General features: G+C 36.5%; 1 protein-coding gene across 6 annotated transcripts in view; it reads right to left on the bottom strand.

The window, feature by feature from the left end:
* The window catches only part of DCAF6 (DDB1 and CUL4 associated factor 6), a 69,543-nt gene that overhangs the window by 7,352 nt on the left and 40,001 nt on the right, over positions 1 to 22,190 (bottom strand). For 2 of the 6 annotated variants that reach the window (XM_065741889.1, XM_065741893.1), the window contains 7 exons: positions 19,048 to 19,107; positions 14,482 to 14,587; positions 13,797 to 13,939; positions 12,890 to 12,973; positions 12,409 to 12,733; positions 7,689 to 7,730; positions 1,677 to 1,815 (listed from right to left, as the gene is read on the bottom strand). In XM_065741889.1, the coding sequence (XP_065597961.1) occupies positions 1,677 to 1,815; positions 7,689 to 7,730; positions 12,409 to 12,733; positions 12,890 to 12,973; positions 13,797 to 13,939; positions 14,482 to 14,587; positions 19,048 to 19,107 (899 nt within the window). The remainder of the gene's footprint in view (positions 1 to 1,676; positions 1,816 to 7,688; positions 7,731 to 12,408; positions 12,734 to 12,889; positions 12,974 to 13,796; positions 13,940 to 14,481; positions 14,588 to 19,047; positions 19,108 to 22,190) is intronic. The other 4 variants (XM_065741891.1, XM_065741892.1, XM_065741894.1 and 1 more) reach the window with 4 other exon arrangements.

Genomic DNA, 22,190 nt, shown 5'->3' with positions numbered 1-22,190 from the left:
GTAAGCTGAACCGTTACCAATGTTAAAAATATGCACTGTATTTCCAGCATAAGTATATCCAGTATCAAATTTCAGGCTTGGGATCTTGCTAGGTATTTGTCTATAGGGTGTGTTCCTATGGTACAGTCAGTGCAGTAATGTCGTCTTTTGTAATGTCTTCTTTTTAGCTAAAAATAAGGCAAGAAAATGGCATTTCTGGAATCTGTAGTTTAGGACTCACATCCAATATTTTCACCTTTTTGCATTTTTTGTCTTATAGGTCTCATCTTATTATTTTTGTGTTACATACAAGTGCATCCAAAACATCCATAATAATAAATAACCTTATTTTATTCTCAGTCCTTCCTGCTTTCTCTATATTCTCTTTGGCATCTGTTTATTTTACATTCCTAATTGTCAAATGACTTCACTTTAGCATCGCACAAAGCAATGGATTTCAAATTCACCATTAAAAATCTTCTGTGTTTGTAAACTTCTGCTGCATGAACATAAACTGTCTGCTTCTTAGTTACCTACAGATGCCCTACTGAAGAAAGGAATTTCTTTAAAGTTAACTTTTCAAATGGGAATCTGGGACTTGGGGTGAGTGTAATGAAAGAAAGAATGGCAAATATATGAAAGGAGATGACTAGGACAGGAGGGAAAATTAGTAAGAAAGAGACCAGAGAATCAGAGAACTGCAGGTACATGGTGAAAGACAAATTTTGAAGAGATAGAAGTAGAGTTTGGGCACAAAAGATCATTCTTTCCCTGAACAGGTAGAAAGAAACAAGAAATCCCCCTACCAACTCAAGGCTGCTGCTATTGTTATTTTCAAATATTTTGCTTTCTGACGAATATAGGAATTATACAAAATATGATCATTACAATTTCTTGTAAGATTGCCAAATTAAACTTATAAAAGTAAGAAAGTGCCCAAATTAATCGATTTGCATGCCTGGCCTTAGTTCATTCCTCTTACATATGTGTGTATCAAAACAACAAATGTTCACATAGTTGACAAGACTATTTTATCCCTGGGTACTTCAAGTGTACAGGAAACAGAGGACGTGTATAGAAAGCGTGTTCTCTTAATGGACTCCTTCACAAATTTGAAATGGACATCAGCTTTCTTCTTGTTGGATGGAGGGCATCCATCAGAAAAAAAAAGTAATTCAAAATGATGCTTGCGTTCCTTGTCAGAAGTGCTCAGGTCAAACAGAAGCTAAAACACCAAACCAAGTTCTGCAGAAGCTAAGTAACATGAAATAATCTGCACAACAACACATACACAGATGGAGACTAAATTAAGACCACTTAGGCAAGCTTAGTCTTAATGTCTCTGAACTAAGTGCTTGATGGTATGACTTTTAAACTAATGCATTTTTGAGTAATTAAAATTATTTTGTGAAATACAGCGCAAGATACTGTCATTAATCAAATTTATTCTAGGCTTTATTGTTTTATGCTTACTGAAATATGCATTTACTGAAGCATTTTCCCACCGGCGTAATCAAGGCCTTTCATTTAAACTCTAGAAAACTGCTCTTGGAAGAAGAGGAACTACTCCTCATATGATCTTCAGAACGAGACACATACTACTTCTACAAAACATCACCTAGTACTGAGAATCTAACGTTCAATAATTCACTCCGTTCCAAAACCTACGGCTCCAAAAGCAAACAAAGCATTTGTACCATTGTTCGGGAGTTCCGATGACCTTTATAAACCATCTTGATTAAAGGACGTCTAATGTTCAAAGTCTCCAGCTCTTCCATTTCTTTTCTTTCTTTCCTCCTTCTAAAGAGCTCCTGAATGCGGGCAACAGCAGATCGTCTACAAATAGCACACAAAGAGAACAGTACTGAAAGACTGTTTCCAAACATCAAAGTGCACCATCAAAACAGGGCTGTAAGATGGTAATTACACACTCAAACACACTCTCCATAAGTTTGGTATGAACATTAACACTATTCCAAATGTAAAACTGCAGACTTTCAAAGGTTTCCATCCTGGCTTAGAGCAAGAGCAGCATGCAAGACGGTGGGCTGTCAAATGATGCAACATTTTATTGCCTCTCTGAAGTACAAACACCAGGTGTTGGCAAATTTCATGTGCTATTTTATTAAGTGCTAGAGATATACTCCAAACGCAAAGAGGTAGCAAAACCCTAAAGTGGAAAATCTATGCTAATACAGACATTCAAAAATGCAGAAAGCTCTTAAGGATCTAGTATGCCTTCCAGTGTGATTTGTTTGTGGGCTTTTGTGTTTGTTTGTTTGTTTTCCACTCAAAATTCATGAAATAAGTATCTTTTTCTTTGCAATTTCCTTATGACAAGGCTCAAGGCTTCAACGTCTTCTAAAAATGGTTCTACTAAGGACAGAAATAATTTGAAATAACTGACAGTAAAAACTACCTCTATGTTAGCCACGGACCTACAGCAGAAGTCCTCCTAGGATAACACAGAAAATTAGCTAAACGACATACTCTGCTTTGTGCCTAATTAGGTCTAGGAAACTACTTTTTGATTAAGATGTGAAAAGGCCCCGGAGCAATGTTTCTCCTCTTCAGCCCTAAGTTTGTAGATTCCTATAATTCCAGTTATAACCAAACTCATCGCCTGCACCTAGCTCTTCTTTCATTCTTTGTTGTCAGGATTAAAATTAGCTTTGAGGCTCTGAACACTGTCCAAAGGAGAACATCATCCTCCTAGGAGAAGCAGCTACAGATTTTAGCAGAAAGCAAAGAATCAAACTATACCAGAAATACACAGGATCCTGAAAACTAAACTGATACAGATACACATGTAACCTCAGTATGCTGCTATGCAAAAGCTAGTAGCCTGAATCAGGCTGCGAGATATATGGTGGTGCTTTAACTGCTGATTCTGGACTCTTGCAACAGGAGTCTTTCCCAGAAAATACCTCCAGAAAACTACTGTCTCATAATTCTCTCTACCAATGGTCTGCACACTTTTTTTTTTTTTTTTTTTGTCATAAGAGGAAGCTGGACAATAAAATTAAGATAAATTGTTATCCTACAGGTAGACAAAGATGAAAATGGATATATAGTATATACATGCATTTATATAAAACTGTCAAACTAAGACAAGTCTTCCAACGAAGATACTTCCTGAACTTTCAAGGGATATATAAATATATATATTAATAGAAATTAGGAGAGATTTGTAAGTATTAGTCAACAGATCCATTCAACAGTGGGTTAATACATCTACCTGGAAATTTGTCTGGAAAACAATTCCATAAAGTGGACTGCTTCTGTTTCCTTTGTGAGAGTTTTCTACCTCCTCCAATTTCATATCTGGGCAATTCTCTAGTTCCACCTTCATACACTACACTAAATAACTTGCTGCAATAACAATTTATTCTATGTGATGGAAAAGACAAGTGGCGTGTGAAAAACTACATAAAATGCTTGCAGAAACCTTAAACCATTATTCACAGACATTTAACTTTGTACCTGTGTTTAAAATGAAACTGTTTCTGAGAGAAATTAAAGGAAACAGCTATTGTTAGCAACCACATCAACGATCACAAGGCTTCATAAATAGCACACAGCTACTCATCACACTAAGACCCTTTTTGATTTCAAGACCGTGCCTACTAGCCTAGTAGTTCCTCAATTTATGTTTTTTGTCTTAGCCATGTTTCCATCTAAATTCTCCTAATGCAGACAGTTACAGAAAATGTCAAGGCTATTCAGAATCATGCGTTTTTTAAAAGCAGAAACAAAAGCCATTCTTGATTAAAAAAACAAGTGTCTTTCATTTAAGTTCAGTTCTGAGCTTAAAATAATCATGCGTGGTCTTTAAAAGACACAAACAGACTGATACTTAGTTATCTTATGAAGTCAATGACTCCTTTCAGCACAGAGACCACAGCCAAGCACATATGGCTGTAACTGTGAGACAGTTATCATGCATTCCAGTAATGTGCTGCTACAAGCAGGAGCTCAGCAGGGGCAAGTCTTCACTACAGATAAATATGAGCACAATCTACTGCTATTTCAGTACAAAGTACATTACAGGAAAAAGGTTTCACTCTGAGAGGTATTTCCACTCCGTAACTAAAGATTTTCTGTACATTTCTAAGCCACACTAACAAACACCAATTAAGAAAACATATAAAAACATATAAATTAAAAACCCAAGAACAAATATTTGTGATAAGCAATCCCTGTCCACTGCAACATAAAGTTAGGCTGTAGCCTAATGATATGGAGCATCAGGAGGTGGAGAAAGGCGCCGTGCAAATTTTCTCTCCTCTGAGGTTTGTCTAAGCCTGACTGTGAGCTGCTGCTTCTCCTTCTAACTGCACACTCTTCCAAGCACAGATCACCAGATGTTGTGTCAGCACTCTTCAGGCAGCTCTATCAATTGATAAAACCAAGCTATTTATTCATATTCAGGCATCAAATAATGAAGATGCATGAAAAACGTTGGATACAAAATATTATTAACTGTTATTAATTTTACGGCACAGAAAACATGATGTCTTGTAATGCTGATAAAACCAATCCTTGTTTTGTTAGTCACTCTGAAAGTAATGCCTCCTATTTATTTCCATGGAAACTACATCAACTACAAAGAGCAAAATAACACTATTTGATAGAGCAAATTCTCAGCTACAAAACACTACTTCTCATCAGAGTTACCACCATCAGCTGCACATATTCACCAGCAGTGAACATAAGTGTTGTTAGGAGAATGTTGTCCACACAGTCCATCTTTCATTGGACCAAACAGACAAGACAGAAGATGCCAAACCTGGACTATACACTGGACATAGCAGGACATTCCAGCTGAGACTGACAATGTGTTCCATAGTCCCTAAACTGGTATGAGGCCTGGCATTTTTGTGTTGCAAGAAAAAGGCTGCCCTCTTCTTTGGCCCAGATTCCACAAGTATGGATCTTCAGCTTAGTAGTATCACAACATAGCGGTCAGCGGATAGTTTACCCAGGTTCCAGGAAATCCAGAAGAATCAGCCCTTCCCTATCCCAAAAAATGTGTATCACTTTACCTCCTGAGGGCTAAATCTTGAGTTTTTTCTCCACACATCACCACTCCACGGACTGCTGTTTTGACTCCGGCATTTAGCAAAGTCAACACATCTCATTACTGGTAATGATGCAACCCTGGAAACTGTCACCTTTAGCCTCAGATTGGTTCAATCAAAGGCACATTTAAATTTAGTCCTACATGAATTGAATATGGATTCACAAGTGTAATCATTATATTCTTTCAATTACATAGCCAGAAAATTGGAAAACATGCAAACTTATAAGCTAAGAAATTTTTTAAAAGAAAAGCTTCTGTCACACAGGACATTGTCTGAATGTTTAGGAATTCTGACATCTGGTAAGGAATTTGTAAATATACATATGTAATCTGCACAGCTAAATAACTAGACTGTTACTAAAGCACATTATTTCTCTTAAAAGTAAACCATCATTTCTCTTGGAAATACATATTCTGAGAACTGCAGACATTAGTTCCTGGTCCATATTACTCAAGATTTCCTGGCCTTCTAACCCTGCAGCATGTTTTAAAACAACTATGCATACCTGTTAAAATTACTTTGAAAGTCACTCTTCTGTGTTTCTCAGGAAGAAGGAAATCCTAACATTACAATTAACCATGAGCTAAATCTGCAAACAATCTACAGGAATTCTTCTACAAACACTCTTCTAGCAGAGGCCCAGGTGCAGTGGCTGACTCAAAATTAACCTGGTGTCCTCAATAACTGTCTTCTTTCCAAAACAATTATTGCAAACCAACCGCCCCAAATTTCAGCTGTACCAACTGGTTATGGAGCTCGGGTGTACATCCTTTGCTTCTGCATTCCTCTTGTCTCAGTTCTGAGTACTCAACTAAAACAGCATAGAACCCTCCAGCACTAAGGATCTTCACCTTTTAAGGCTATCAGATTCACTAAAAACACACGGACAAATATTGTCTGGTTTTGCTATCAGGGACACTGCTTCCTTCTTTTCTGCTGTTTGAAGTCTGTTATTCTTGTTGCTGCCATCTTCTCATTTGAACTACTTTTCCTACCCAAAACAAATGCAGGGCACCTATGGCTTATCACCACTACCTCTGAAGTGGATTCTCTGACGTCTTACGGTCCAGTTCTTCATTGACCATGTAGGCAAATCCATCTGCCCACTACCGTGTTCTTGCCCAGGAATTCCTACCACGTCTCTTAACAAATAAGCTGTCATCAGCAAAGTCAAATCCAGCTCAGGAAGGTGACTAACTATCAAACTACTTTAAAACAGATCCTGCTCCGGAGTATCAATGTTTCTGATTTTAATTATCGAATACCCATGGTCCTATGGAAGCCTCTGATGCTAGGAAAGAGACTTACTACTGCTGTCCAATTTCAAGCATTAAGAAGGTTCATAAACATGAGCAGAACTGTCAAGCTAACAGCCCACTGACATTCTAAAGGCAAAAATTTATTGTACTGCTGATTATATAAAACAAAACGTTTACCCCAAATGCTTTCCTAAGTCATTTCCTCACCCTCTAACGCAGCCAATATTTCAACTCTCCTCAGATGCAAACCTTTCTAAACTTTCATTTTACAGAAATTCTGATATTCTACAAAAGAACAACAAATTGAAATCAGAGAAAAGTATACTGAAAAAAAATCTACACTGAATAAATCCTTCCTTTTTATATGAAATTTATAGCAAACAAAAATGAGTCTTCTCCTGGGCATTACTGAAGAGCTAGAGAGCTCCACAGTAAATACATTTAATACAGAAAGAGTACCTAGTTTGAAATGTAGGTACAATACAGCAAAAACAACACAGACTCCTGAACCCTAATGAATACTGTTGTGATAAATTTATGTATTTCAATTGCAGCTAAGTTTGAAATACACAACAGTGGAATATGTGTCTGTGGTATTTTCCTCTAAGCTTTTAACATATAGGAATCAGGTTAAGTTTTCTATGAAACAACATCCTATGTCTTTTCCTTTCTAGCCACACAAAGATAGTACATTAATTTTCATCATTAGCACTATTTTTCCCCATGTTCTCTCTATTTCCCTAGGCTTTAGCATTAAATCATAGATCATTTCTCCCTCTTATGGCACATGGCCAAACACAGTTGCCCAAATCTTATGTGTTCTTGTAACTAATTCGCTCAAGTATCTCAGTGAGGAACATGAGATCAAGTGACTTTTTCATTTAACCTCATTATATTTAGCACTTTTTTGTTTTGTTTTTAGAAATAGCACTTTTCTTTTTGACAAATATGTATTATGAAGTATACCTTTGATAATTACATCTTGTTCAGGGATAAAAAAAAAAAAAAAGATGTAAATTCTTATATTTTTTTTCCGAACTGGCTGTTCTCTAGTGCCAGATAAAGCAGATGCAAAGTTAACAGGTTCCTCAGCATCCTAATAAAAAAAGGTATTTGTTTCTCACAAACATAACATTTTCCAAATTCCATTAATTTCTACAGCACACAATAAAAATGTTAATAAGTTGTTAAATGTATACGCTGCCACTTCTTTACCATTTCCATGCAAATACATGCAGCTAAATATAACTCATAGCATTTAAAGTATAGCAATTCTTAAAATGCCAGTTAGATGCAAAAAACAAGAACCTGATAAATCCATTATACAGAAATAATAAGAGGGGGGAGGAAAAAAAAAATCAATTACCTCATTATTCTATCACCTATCGCTGTTCCTCTGATATTATATCTAGTAAAGGGAACAACAACTGAAGTCATTCAAAAATGCTGGATATCATGTTTTTAAAAGGTTAGCATCCATTACAAAATGTGTTCTACTTCCTCCAACTAAGGAGGTCTGTGCTCCTCAATGTGTTAGTATATGAGACCATTTCAATTTCAGCAAAAATAATATTCAGATTACATATTAGTACACAAAGTAGATCCTATAAAATTCAGTTATTTTCATAGATAATAGCAGAAATGGAAGCTGCTGCATTATCATTTCAGTTTTACATTTGCGTGTTTCAAATTTTGATCTACTAGTTTAAAATCTTCCAAGCTTCACCCCTGCTCATAGATCAACTTCTGTAAAAGTCTAGATGAAAGCAATGAAGTCATTTAAGAAGGGAAACAGCCTTAAGAGTTGTATTGTCTTCTTAGTGAAAACCAAGCTCAGTCAGTTAAGAACTGCATTCTCTGTACATAAGGTTTATACATCTTTCCTGGATTTCTCACTCTGCCTCACACAGATCACAAAGTACACTGTTCAGGTGAGCCGTGTTATCTCTCTCTGCTCCAACTAGATTTGCTAAACTAAGTTTTAATGAAGATATGCTATAGGCCTAGTTTAAGACTTCAAAACCTGCTTATCTTCTTATATTTGTTAAGACAAAGAATCATTTATTGTGGCTTTTCTTTCTTTTTTTTTTAACTGAAAAACAATGGGCAGTTCCTTATACGTTAAAAAGAATGTGCACTGACTAGCCTGTAGTCAATCCAAAGTATAACAACCTTCTTTGAGTCACTGATCTTCACTACCCCTATAACGATATTGAGAGGTTGCAGAAATGCTAGGGAAATAGAAGTCACAATCTCAATTATTATTTTCAGTGAATACCCTTCTATGTCAACACTACTCCAACCTGATTCCTACTCAGAATTCAGCTGACTTAACCAATTTATCAACCCACAAAGGACTGTCGTATTTCTACACATTTTGCTGCTAACATTTTAAGTCTTTTCCAAAATACTCATGTAGGTACAGATGTGTTTTTCTATTTGTCACAGTCTTTCCTGGCAGTTCAATTTCAGGTTGGCTAGAGACAAATTACCCTCATTGCATTTTGAGACATTTAAGCAACTACAGAAAGAGTTTATGTCCCTTGTATCAATTCTCACATAGCGTAAATGAGATAAAAAGATACAGTTCATTGTCTGAACACATTAGAAGTTGGAATCAAACAGTGGAAGTTCTGAAAACATTAATTTGCAAAACTGATAAAAAAATCTGTTTATAAATCTGAAATCTACATCCACCTTGCTAAAAATTGCCTGAAACCTGAGAAGTCGAAGCAACAGGAAGTTCTCCATTTCTTTTACTTCAAGTAGTAGTGTCAAAAGGGTATCAAAAGGATACTTTCCTCATGAGGAAGATTAAGTTCATGATTTCAGAGTACAGGCTCAGAAGGCGACCATTCCTTTCTCAGTGGAGAAAGTTTTACTTCACAGTGGAAAGCTAGGACAGTTTATTTTATTACACTTCCCCATCTGTGGGGTTTCTCTTCTACATTAAAAACCCTAGTTATTAGGTATGGGGGAAATAATGAAGATTTAAAAAAAACCAACAAAAAAAACCCTAACATTTACTCCAGACAAAAACTCCTAATCTTATATATTGGAAAAGGCTTAGTAGTTGAACAGGTTTTTTTTAGCATTGTTTCAGAATTTTCTGTCCCAGAGAATAAATTCTTTTTTGCCTCTGCATAAATTAGGTTCACAAAAGTTATGTTATTGCAGGACAACCCTATAACCTTCTCTGGAAAGGAAAAAACAAACAAAAACCCAATACCTCCTACATATTCTCTGGATGCATTACTTCTGTATTAAGACATTAATTATGTCATAGGGATGACACATGGGAAACTCAATAATTAAGTAAATCTGAGACGATGAGATTTAGTGAAGGAATTGTTAGGTAACACGATTTACTAAGTGAGAAGAGAGAATGTAAGCCTACAGGAAGCATACTGGTGGAGTTACTCACCAGCCTTGAAGGCTGGTATGTTTATCGTATCTGTTTAATGTACCGTTAATGATCTTTTGAGCAAAAGGTAGGAATGTACTCACGCTAGGCATTTAGAACATGAAATTGGTTAATTTTAAGAATATAGGACTGCATAGACCTTGAGAACAGTCATATACTTCCAAGCTTCCTTCTGGCAAAAGATGGGAACATTATCCTGCTGGAAATGATGAAGTAGGAAAGATTTCAGTAATCTGAAGACAAAAAGCCACCACTATGAGGCAGCCATAGGCAAAAAAGAGGAAGGATGTAACTACATCCCACTGATACCACAAAGAATCTTCTCTAGAAAAAGAGTAATAGTCATACCAATATTCTTAGCAACATCCCAACAAGCACAGTAATTCTGGCCTACCAGATTCAAGAAAGAGGTGCAACTAGGAAGAGCACAGATGGGAACCAGTACAATGCTGGAAGAATACTGGAAGATTTTACTGCTAAGAGTGCAGAAAATCTTAGTACTCTCTAGTCTAGCAAAACAAAAGCCAACAACAGTCAGGATGAGCATCACTTAAATGATGTTCATCGTGGTCATCCATGCACTGGACATGGAAGAGCAGTTATTGCAAAGCACTGTGTTAGCACAAAACAAAAAGACTAATTATAGTCAACTTATACCCATTAGGAATAACAATGGGTATATTAGGAATGCTTTGAAGCAACTTCCCACTTGTTAAGGTGTCAGGGGGATTTTCTGTAAGGGATATGCAAGTTTATGACAGGGATAATACACTACAACATCTGTTGCAGTAGTAGAGAGGACTTCCAGTTCCCTTCACTCATTTTCACGAGAGATATAAATACTAAGAGGTCTTACAGCTAGCCTTTAAGACCACCAGCACCTAATCTCTCTCTCTCAAGATATCCAAATTTTTTTTCATTACTCATAGCTTGTCTCACTTTTCTTCAGTATCTCAAGAGGGCATTTAGAAACTCCTGAAAACAGCATAATAGGAAGGGAACAAAGTAAATAACTGAGTCGTTAGAAATTAAACTTGAAAACTTCCCTGTTTACATGTATACAGGAGTAGAATAAGATGAGGCAGTTGGTTTAAGCTTGAATAATGAAAGCCTGGAGGCAATTCTAAACTAGTTGCTTTTGTCAGTTTTTATATGGAGGAAGAATAAGGGAGCAAGGGGCTGCATAAAGGATTTTAATTGCATCATTAATTTAGTTGAATGTTTTTTCATATATGATAAGATTTCAACTGCTACAGAAGAAATTTCACTGCACAGACAAGAGGAGAAAAAACAGTGCCAGATGGAGAGCGACTTCATTAAGATGTCCACAGCTATAGGACACTCTGAAGTATCACTCTCTTTACATTACTACAAGAACTCTTAAGTAATAGAGATAATACAAGGTGCACAAAGAGAAGCTAAGAATCCTAACAAAACCAGCAATGAGATTAAAATTGCAGAGTTTTTGACAGTTTGCTCTTCATCCACTACATTATAATGAGCATTGCCATTGCAGTAGCAACGATTTCAGCCACAATATATTTATCTGTGATTCAAGTTTACGTAGTACTGTGTGAAAAACGAACAGTAAGAAACAATCTGTACATGATGACTTTTTCATTAAAAATATCATTTACTGAATTGATGGTGCTTTGTAATGAGCAACCACTGACCACGTAAAGTGGCTTGACTGTTTTTTCTTAAACTACAAATTATTCAGAACCTTTTGTATACTCAGTTATTAAATTCCTTCAGATTATTTAATGAATATAAATTGTAACGTTTCCCATAAAGAATTTGTATTATGAGCACAAGGAATTAATAGCAAGATAATATTGCCTTTGAAGAAGACAGGAGTAAAGCTAAGGCACCTGACAATATGTTATGTATTACCTAAAATAAATTAAAAGATATGCTCTTTACTCTAAGGATGTTGCTTAAATAATTAATGTAACTTTTAAAAGCCCAACAACTGAAATTAGTGAAGAGAGGTATTAAAAAAACCAGGGACTAAACTTACCAAATGATCAAACAATGTATAGGTGTTTTCATTTTACAAGAAAAAAATATACAGAACTTATTAAATGATGACAACCTTCAGCTAGCCATTCTTTTTTTACTATTATACATAGATAACTGAGAGGAAAAAAAGGTTTACAGTTTCTCCTTCAGAGAATAAAAAAAGAATGATTGATCCTATCTGTCTCAATGTATGAACAACAAAAAAATATAATATTGATGGAAAAAAACATGAATAGTTCTTGTTTTGTCATAGAAAAAACATCCAAAGTACAGCTGAAAAAGAGAATTTAAACCTCTGTGCCCTAAATGCAATTATATGAACTTTCTGATTATTCTCATAATTACTGTAAGTCATAATTACCAAAAGTGAAGAGCAAATGTTTAGCCTTGGGGTATTCAGCAGGCACAAAAGAACCAAAAGCACAGACAGGTATTAGGTGTGTGGGAGCTTGCCTGGCTAGGAGGGAAAATGTAGCTATACATATCTTATGTATAGGCAAATTAGGCTCAGCTCATCAGGCTGGTCTAGCCATCAAAATCAACTTTTAAAATTAAAGATAAAAAGCATTGGCTTCTAGTACCTCCACTAAAAGAAAAACACATGTTGCCAAGCAATAACAGAGACACGTATTCCTCTAACCTGTGTCCTGGTCCTCCTCGATACCTTGCTCCTGGGATCAGAACGGGATCGTCATCACTGTCATCAGTTTCTTGGAGAGCTGAGGTTCTGGTAGAACAATCTTCTGGAGTTGCAAGCCCTGAGGATTCTGGGTGTGGCTGAGGTTCATCGTTTGCACTAAGCAAGTTGGCAGTGGATTCAGCACTTTGCTGACTTGGAATTTCTTGATTTGCACTTTTTTCACAGGAAGCTTCTTCCTCTTCATTTCTGGAGGCAGCCTCAACACTGGGGTCATTTTCTTCTGTTTGGATTCCGGGATGCTCAGTGACAGGTTTATCTGAAACAGCTAATGGAAAATATTGGTGAAATGATTACAAGTCTGTTTTAGAAGGCATTATAAATAGCCATGAAAATTAAATTATGCATATTAAGTTCATATTGGAAAGTTAGTTTTTTTTAACTCTCTACATCCTCATATAACCATATTAATACATATACATACTTGCTTCTGTTGTCTCTACAGTTTCATCTGTAGCTTTCAACTCCTCAGCACTTCTGTCTTCCTTGTGAGATTCATCAGGAACTCCTGAATTAAACAACTTGATATTAAATTGCATGATTTCACTTAGATGCGTATCTGCCAGTCCTAGTAGATAGTACCAGCAGTCCTAGACCAAACCTATCAAAACAACGCCCTGCAAGTTCTGTATCTCACTTTACTGTGATCTTCATTGCATCAAGTCAGTGCATTAAAAAAAAATCACTTCTTTACAGTTGCTCAGGTCAATACTTAAACAAAGAAGAAAGTATTATTTCTTATCCCTTAATACACTTGTATCCCACGCAATCAGAATATAACTAAAAATAGCAATACTCTTCAAACAGATGATCATTTACTGAAAACCATTATTTCTGAAGAGATAAATTAAGTTATCCCTCTACTGAAACCCGTATCTGGAACCCGTAATTTGACTTGACTGCCCTTTTGGCAATGAAATGAGCAAGTCTGCCTCACATAAAAGAAAGACAGAATTAAATAAAAGAACATTACATAACAAAATACATCTAAAAGTTGAAAGGAGGGCTGCAAAATACCTAGCATTCATTACAACTACAAACAGCAGCTCTGCTATTTTCAGTACAAATTAGGGCAAAAATATGTTTCTAAGGAGGAAGAACAAGAGTATCAGAATTAAAGACAGGAAAAGCTCATTTTAATTGCATCTCTCTCAGGTCAGTACATTCCTCCTTCATTAAAACAAACAAACAAACAGAAACCACCAAACCCCAAAACAACAAAAGCACCGTGCTCTATCATGGCTATATTCTGCCTTCATATGCGCGTGTATGAGACTCCCGTTGTATTCGGTGGTAGTCATAGACATATGAGAGCAGAAATTTTACCTTACCATTACAGAAGTAATGCTGAATCTTACTTGTTTCTTCATCTTCAGGTCCTGACTCTTCTGGGGTTTTTGTTTTTAAGGAGTCTTCTTGGCCTTCATTTTTGCAGTGACTTCCACTCCCTCTAGAGCTTGAATTTGTGCTGCTCCTGGCAATGTAACATGTAAAAAGCAAACAAGCAAAAAGCCCACAGAACTTAGAAACAATATAAATTGGTAAGAAAATCAATGCAGCGAAGCATAGAAATACTGAATTAATTGTTTTGCAACTTAGGAACTGTGCCCACAGAAAGACTAACTCGCTAAATAATCTATGAGAAGTTTGGTAGAACCAAGAATTAAAACTTGAGTGCTAACTCCCAGACTACCTTCCCATCAGTGTACTACCTTGCTTTAGTTTAGAGTAGCAAATGCAAATATGATGCTTGGTGCTGATGACATTAGCTAGGTTCCCAACTATGCTACCATTAAAAAGATTAACAGGAAAATATCACACGCTCTCACATAAATTCCATGTTAAAGTATGTCTGTCTTCCATTTTGAATGTGCTAACAACTCCAGCCATTTTCAAATTGGATACATACTTAATGGAAAATATACCCATATCTTATGTAAAAATATTTGCAATTATGCTAAACCAGTGTTAGTGAAGTGCATCAACAGGAAGTCAAAAGCACGATTAAATTCTTACCACTCATCAGTGAAGTCCAGTTTTATTGTGCTCGTAGTTGTTCCTTCTGTACTGTAGTGCAAACTTAAAACTGGTTCACTTGTTCCTGATCGTGGCTTATCACTTTCTGTAAACATGGAAGTGATAAAGTTTGGATGAGCATCAGTGATATACACAAAGATTATTTCTGAAGAATCATGTAATTATCTTTAAAAAGGTCACATTGTTAAGACATAACATTTAAGATTTGCTATAGCTCAAGCAAACAGTTAAAAAGTTTCAGAGTAAACACACCAAATTCATACTTTGCAATGCTTTAAAAATGGCTTAAAGTAAGTCGTATTTACAAGAGCAAACAAAGATGCTGCCCTTCAACATGCAGATAAATAAAACTGCCAGCTATACGTACACACAATATGATCCTTTAAGAGCAGATCTTTTTCCTATCAATTATCTTAGTAAGAAGAACATGAAGTACTTCAGATGTTGTGCTCAGTTCTGTTAAGTCTCATGTAAACACATAAAGATGAGACCACAGTCAGCAGTGTAGCTGAACTGCTTTCCTTCTCCTTTACTCTTATTTCTACCTAGAATCCACTCACCTACAAATATCCTTAGACCTGTCATAAATGGTCAAGTAATTGAAGTAACTGCCAAAAAATCACTGTAAGTTCAAGTAACCCTTTCATATTATAATAACTTTAAGCAGAAGGGGAGCCATTGCAAAACTAAATATTTGTGTCATGCAAAAGCAACAGATGTGAAACTGAAAACCACTGGAATCCTGGCAAACTCCTGTTGAACACACAATTTTAAGGACTGTTCAGTGGGCACCTTCAAAACAGAACTGCTCAATAACATCCATCCACACAACACAATCTCCCTGAGAGAAATTCATGGCGACTCACTATCTGCATGTGTGGCCCAATTGCCATTAATGCTTAAGTCAACTAGGGGCAACACTAAGAAGTTAATGGAAAGTAGCACCTGACTGAGCCTCACTACGTACGTGCCAGAATTCACATGGTGGAGTTTGCTTAGTACTAGGCACCACACAAATGACCAGCCATGTAGCCTATGCAGTCTTGCTTTGTACAAATGCTGTTTGGACAAAAGCATGAGAAATTTTCTTTGGTTTATAGAGTACAGAAATTTGAGCAAAAGGACATTTGCTGTATTGGCAACAAACCAGTACCTATAATGAAGTAAAAACTTCACGTAATCTTTGGGTAAATATAAATTAAAACCTAACATTCATTACAAGGATTCGAATTTCCCATGCCAGAACAAAAATGGCTACAATATTGCCACAGGATATTTATGATAAAAATGCAATGAAGTTGTACGAACTATGAAACAGCACGTAAGAATTTAACTGAGCCACCAGCACTTGGCTGCGAACTGTTGACAAGACAGAAACCCACTACAGTATCAGAACAGAAATCCGTGCTCTGAAGAACTTTAAATATGTGTTTCTACATTTTCTGATGAAAAGCTGAGAAAATAGTGTTAAAAACCTACATGAAAGAGCATTAATCAGTTACAAACATGACTCTAATCATAGATGAGGAGCATCAAAATACAAACTCTTCTCTAAAACAAAGCTTCTGGTTACACTCTTATTAGAGTAAAGCAAGGATCACACTGTATCTTATAGTGCATGCTTGGGTACTTTGAAAGAAAAAGAACAAAAAATGATGCATCTTTGATAATTAAAGAGGTGTTTGTTGTTGCAGTTGTATTTCTCTTCTTGCAGTCTCTCAGCAAGTATCTCCTGGTGTAAAAATCTGCTCAACATTTGGGAACTCCTTCCTATGAATGTCCAAATACTGATCATTTCAGCATGCTGCTGAAGTTATCACGAGTTGGCCACTAAAAGAATAAGAGGTGACATAGAGAATTCTTCATCTTCTTTGTCATAGGTACAGATGAGACCTCATTAAAAGAGGAAGCCAGGTGGAAAGACAATTTAACGCCTTGAGTGGTCCAAGGCAGCAATCAAACTACTGCAATACTGTAACCTGATGCCGCTATGCAACATTCACTTCTGCACAGAACAAGTTAATGTTTCTGATCAAAGCAACAGAACATCACAAAGCTACAGTGAATGTAAATGTGTTTGGATTGCGTTGTAAACTCAAATCTATCATCATAAGAGCGCTTTCATGTCCTAAAACCTCAACATCAAGAAACTAAAGCAGGATGCTGAAAGCCTGTCTTCTGATTGCGCTTACTGTGGAAGCAACACTTGTATTTATTCATACTAAAAAAATAGGAAGAACTGCCATAAGCATATCCAAAGAGGGCACTAACTAACTGAGGACTCTGCCAGTTTAACAAACCAACTTTTTCTGAGCCAGCTCACATATCTGTAGTGTGGCACTGAACAATCAGGCACGGACATCACCACAGCAGTGATGCTCCAGAAATGAACACACTAACTTGTGAATATCTAGAAATACCAGTACTCAATATGGCTGCTGTGTACAAAGGAAGAAGCAGTAAGATGGTATGGGATGCATGCATCCATTTACACTTCAGAGTTACCAAGCCAGTGCCCTGGCATCAGGATCTCTCACTAATCATAACAATTCAGACAGTACCTTAAAGACAAATGACTGTCTTTTATACTAAAAGAAATCTTACAGATATCCTCTACTATTAAAATCACAGTCAAACAAAACATTCAGTGTTGATTACTACAAGCCATTTGGAAGCTATATTGTAAAGTATGGAAGGATTTGCAGCTTCTAGAATGTCATAAAAATGGCACTGTGAGTATATGTTTATATAGGTATAACTATCAAAAGGTCTTTAAACCCAGGAAATGTCTTAAAACAAAACTGTCAACAGCACAGACTGGTCCAACAGTAAGCCAGCTAATTCAGCATCAAATTAAGAGAACAAAAAGGAGTAAGAACAACAAAGCATTTCTGTACAAGAACTGATACAACTTCTGCCATTAGCTACTTATACATTACCGAGATTTCTGTTCAAGCATCAAGTAAGACTAAAGGAGTTTTAACTTCAAGATTCTCCTCTGGGTCTCAGCAAATTACTTCTGGTTTATATTAGGATCAGGTAGGTTTCCTAACAAATTACTTCCTTGTCCGAATTCTTAGGTTCTGTATGTGAGGCAGCATTTTGAGTTTCTTCAGGTGATCCTTCTCACCACAAAACACTGCCTTAAAACATCCAAGATTACTGCAGTTAGTCAGTTAACAACAGTAATATACAAACTAGCTCTCATGCTAGACAAGAAATTTGGGAACTGATTTCTGGCATGAAAACTTCCGCTTCTATTTTTGTTGTTACATGGGTTTAATTTACAACTTTGTTGAATAAACTATTTTATCAACTTCCCAAAATTTTTCTGCTGTAAGAATTTCATAAGAATAAGCACACAGACGTGTTAATTCTGGCTGATTCTACTGCCATAAAACAAGGCTCTATTCTGAGTTCATAAAACAGGGCATAATTTGGTCGCTAACAACAAGCAAGTCTTACAGCCACGCCTGAAGAGTGAAGTGGTAGCCTATTAAACCATGAATAATTAGAAAATGCACATAGTAAGATTTAAGGCTATTTCATCACAAAATGTAGTTCCACAACACATGTTTATTGTATCAATAGATCAAGCACAGCTCGATTTCTTTCCCCAGCATTCTGGCATCCTAGCATAAACCATAACTCAACAACTGCCAAAGAGTGTCTTTCAGAAATGGAACATCAAAATAGCAGTCTAGCTTTTGATGTGAAACATGAAACAGCCAGCTCTTTTTTGTCATTTAAGCTACTTAAGCTCTACTGAGGCCTTGATATGGAAGTAAGCATAATGCAGAGCATATGGAAATCTATTTTTAAATTACCCTCCATCATTAATTAATTATTCAGGCATAAATATTCACTGCATGTGATATTGATTCAGCTAGAACAGGGTCACCTGTGGCCAAGTTCACTGCTCACAATTTGAAGACTGATAAACAATGGGTGTAGAGAAAGCTCAGAAGCACTCTTTCTATCACTAGAATCTGAGGCATCTACAAAGAATCTTGGTACTTGCTTAGTAGAAGGAGTAGAGGACAAAAGATTACAGAGGTAAGATGCACTTAAATGCAATAGGTGCTCGAGTTACTCAAATTGTGCAAGTACAACAAAGCTGCATGTATCTTTTGCATAAAATAAACTGCTTTCGAGTTACATGATTGCAAGTTATTTCAAGTTGACAGCTGCATTCAGATTCAAGAACAACCATCCAGAAAAAAGCAGAAACTGTTTAAAGAATTAAATTTCACATTAAAAACAAAAAAACATACCAAATTTCTGTAGAGTACATAAGACGTTTACTGTACCTACACTGAACACGTTATGAATTGAGCATAGGATGGCTTTCAGAAACAATTAACCTTACTCTGATCCTGGTATTGAGAATCAAATAATTAACAAGTTTCCAGCAGATCTGCTTACAGAATTCTACTTTATGCAGATGAACAGCATTTTAAACTGTTTATCATCACGAAAGGCAATTTTAAAAAGGAAGCATTGCAATCAGCTATGGCTGGGTATAGCGCATTTCCTGTCACGCACCCTGTTGCTCATCAAGTGACATGGATCCAAGCTGTTTGTTAACCACAGAAGAAGGAGAATCTGAAACAAAAATGAGATTTCAACTTAAAACATAAGCAGCAGAGAACTGCACAGCAATGTCACGATCACACGTTAGTTTAAAACAAAAAAATAAAAAGCAGCAATACAAGGAAGCTTTGGGGTTGTTTTATGAGCAGCCAGCCATATTGCATTTTCTAGGCATGAAAGAAGCAAAGCCACTTGTTTCAAATCATTACGTGTTTCTTTAGGTAGTCACTGAACAGCCTGAAGCTTCCTGACATTGATATTCAAAATGCCTGCCCATTACCAAGGATTTTGCCTAGTTCTTCATTTCTAAAACGTTTCCAAGAACATTGAAGAGTTATGACTTGTAAAGCCCTTGCTGAAACTATCAAATAACATTAGTACTTCAAACTATGTGCAACACATAAATTCCAGAGTATTTATACATAAAATATTTCAACATGAAATACGCATGGCATACCAGTACCTTCAATATTTGTACCTATGAATGTAAACTGTAAAAGAGGATTTATGGATGTGGCAGCATACAGATTGTTTGTACATAAAAGCACCCAAACAGATCCCACTCAGGAGACAGTTCAATTGTCCTGCATTCTTAGATGCTAGAAACATCCGCGACATCTGATGACTGAAAACATCTTCATGAGTTTGTGACACAGTACCACACCAGTCAGCCTTACAGAAACTCTTATCTAATCACAGAAAGAAAAAAAACACACAGCAGTAGATGACAAGTTCTACATCTTCTCTGAAGCCCATTTCCTTTACAGGCTCTGAAAACCAGATCTTACTTCCATATTGCTGCAAGATGCACGGATGTACATAAATCAGTGCAGCACTTCAAACACAATATTGGCTGGGCTACCGTATGTTGGTTCCACTTGTTAATGTTCTGTTACAAACGAATTCACGCTAAGCTAAATGGATTTAATATCCTGTATTAGAAACTGAGTTAGTCTGCAAGACCCACAGCGTGCTAAAAGAACTTCAGCATGAATTTCAATCCAATATGGGAAAGCGATCAAGTAAGAGATCTCCTCTCGCAGGTGATTCACTCTGAGGTTTGCACTAGATTAGCAGCATGACTTGTTTTGTAGAACAGCTATAAAACCTGCTAAACTGACAAAGCTGATTGAATGATGCATCCTCAGAATGACACTTCATTCACAACAACTGGTGCAAGAACCACCAGTTCCTTCTTTACACTGATACCTAGCACTGTGTGGAAAGGGAGAAGGAATGAAGACAACTAGGGGAAATCTAATGCAAGCTCAGTGTGCTTTGGAGGTTGGCTTGTGTCGGTAATCGGGCTTGGACACACTGACTGGGGCATGGAATATAATTCTTAATTTGTCTTTGCCTCTGTTCAACATGCTTATGCCTTGCACTGAAGGTACCAAAGCCAGACCACTGAATTTGTCCTCTAGATTTAGATGAGACTTAGCTCTTAAGCATGAGATCTGTAACATTAATATATTTCACTTTCCCAAACTGAAGTGTACTTTAAATATAATTTCTAATTTAGAAGATAAGTGTTTATGGTGGAGTATTTTCAGAATTGTAACCCAATTTTTAAAATGCAAACATGAGGAAAAAAGCTGCCGTAAAGATACACCATGTCATAAGATGAACAGCTGACTCAGCACATGAAATGGTGTGCATCTCTCGAGGGCAGGCTGGCTTTGGGCATATACATAGCTATGAGCCCTCAGCTGGGATTAACTCCTACCCAAGTCCTAAAGGCAAGGGATTTCTTCTCTTATCAAACTAAGAAGACTAAATCACAGAAGACAGTGATTCTTAGACAAGCTCTGTCTTTGCAGTCTGATTGTTTCTACATGCTTATACACCCTATGATCTTTTTAAGGGGCATACCATGAAAAAGCCAATCTCATCAGCTCTTTAATTCAGGCCTAGATGAACAGAAGAAATACCATTAAACGCACTTTAATTATTAGCGTAAGAAATAACACAGGTTGCTCCAGAAGTAACGTCTCCTGTTCATCTCCATGGAAACTAGAACAGATATGAAGAGCACAATAATACCATTTGATAGATAAAATTTCAGCTACGAAGCACTACTTTTCAACAGTCACCTCTGCTAGATATTTATTTTTGCCAATAATGAACAACAGCCTGCATGCTGCACTTGTACAAACCTGCACCACAGAAGGTGACCCGGTGTTTAAGAAGACCTCCAGCTATTAAAAAGTAAGTAAACAGCAGCATGTTTTACCACTCATCCCATTCAATCAGTCAGTAAAAACAAAAAAAAATTCTAGATAATAGTCTCTGCTAATATAGATTTACATCTCCCATATTCCACTGTTTTGATAACTTCTTACAGCTCTATGAATGCATTTTACTTGGAATATGATCTTTGAGAAATGTAAGCGAAATAGAGGAAGCATTCTACATAATCCAATTAACACAGTTAAGAGTTCAATATGTAGCAATTCCCAACTCCCTAATTTACTTTTTTTCCTTCCTCCCTCAGGTCTCTCCAAGCCACAGATCACCAGGCCCCCTTGAAGTTGCACTGCAGTCTAGAACTTTACAACTCAGGCAGGGAAATCAACAGCACCAGCCTAGAGAAGTTCAGGTAAATGCCTTTTTTTTTTTTTAATATATGGCTTGGTTCTGTAAAAATACTGAAAGCATACTTCTGTAATTTCTGATAAAGCTTTTGAAAGAAAAGCATTACCAAAACTGGGCCATATAGTTAAAAAACAAAAATCCAACTCTTACCTGAGCCTTCACAGGCTGGGTCTACATCCCAGTGCACTTCACCACTGGTTGTAATGTCACCAGTACATTCTAAACTGGAACACCGCTTAAAGGGGGAACTGAAGATTCATAAATATAGGGAACCTCAAACAGAAAATAATCTTCTATTTTTAAGATGCTGAAGGATCTTCCTATAATTTGGACAATAAATCCTCTTTATAGCATGAACATCAGCACCAGTGAGGGAGTTGGGCTTGAAGCAGTGAGACCTGTCTTTGGAGTCCCAAACATGGTAAGTAAAGTGTACATTAATTCAAGAAGATAAACACTTGGTTTAATTATTACAAGTAACTCCTCTGTGCAATGATTAA

Source organism: Cyrtonyx montezumae, unplaced genomic scaffold (assembly GCF_038088225.1).
Source record: "Cyrtonyx montezumae isolate F1298 unplaced genomic scaffold, pur_monq_1.0 scaffold_3, whole genome shotgun sequence".
NCBI lineage: Eukaryota > Metazoa > Chordata > Aves > Galliformes > Odontophoridae > Cyrtonyx > Cyrtonyx montezumae.
Note: the sequence above shows the minus strand (reverse complement) of the source record. Positions and strands in the feature narration are given on the sequence as shown.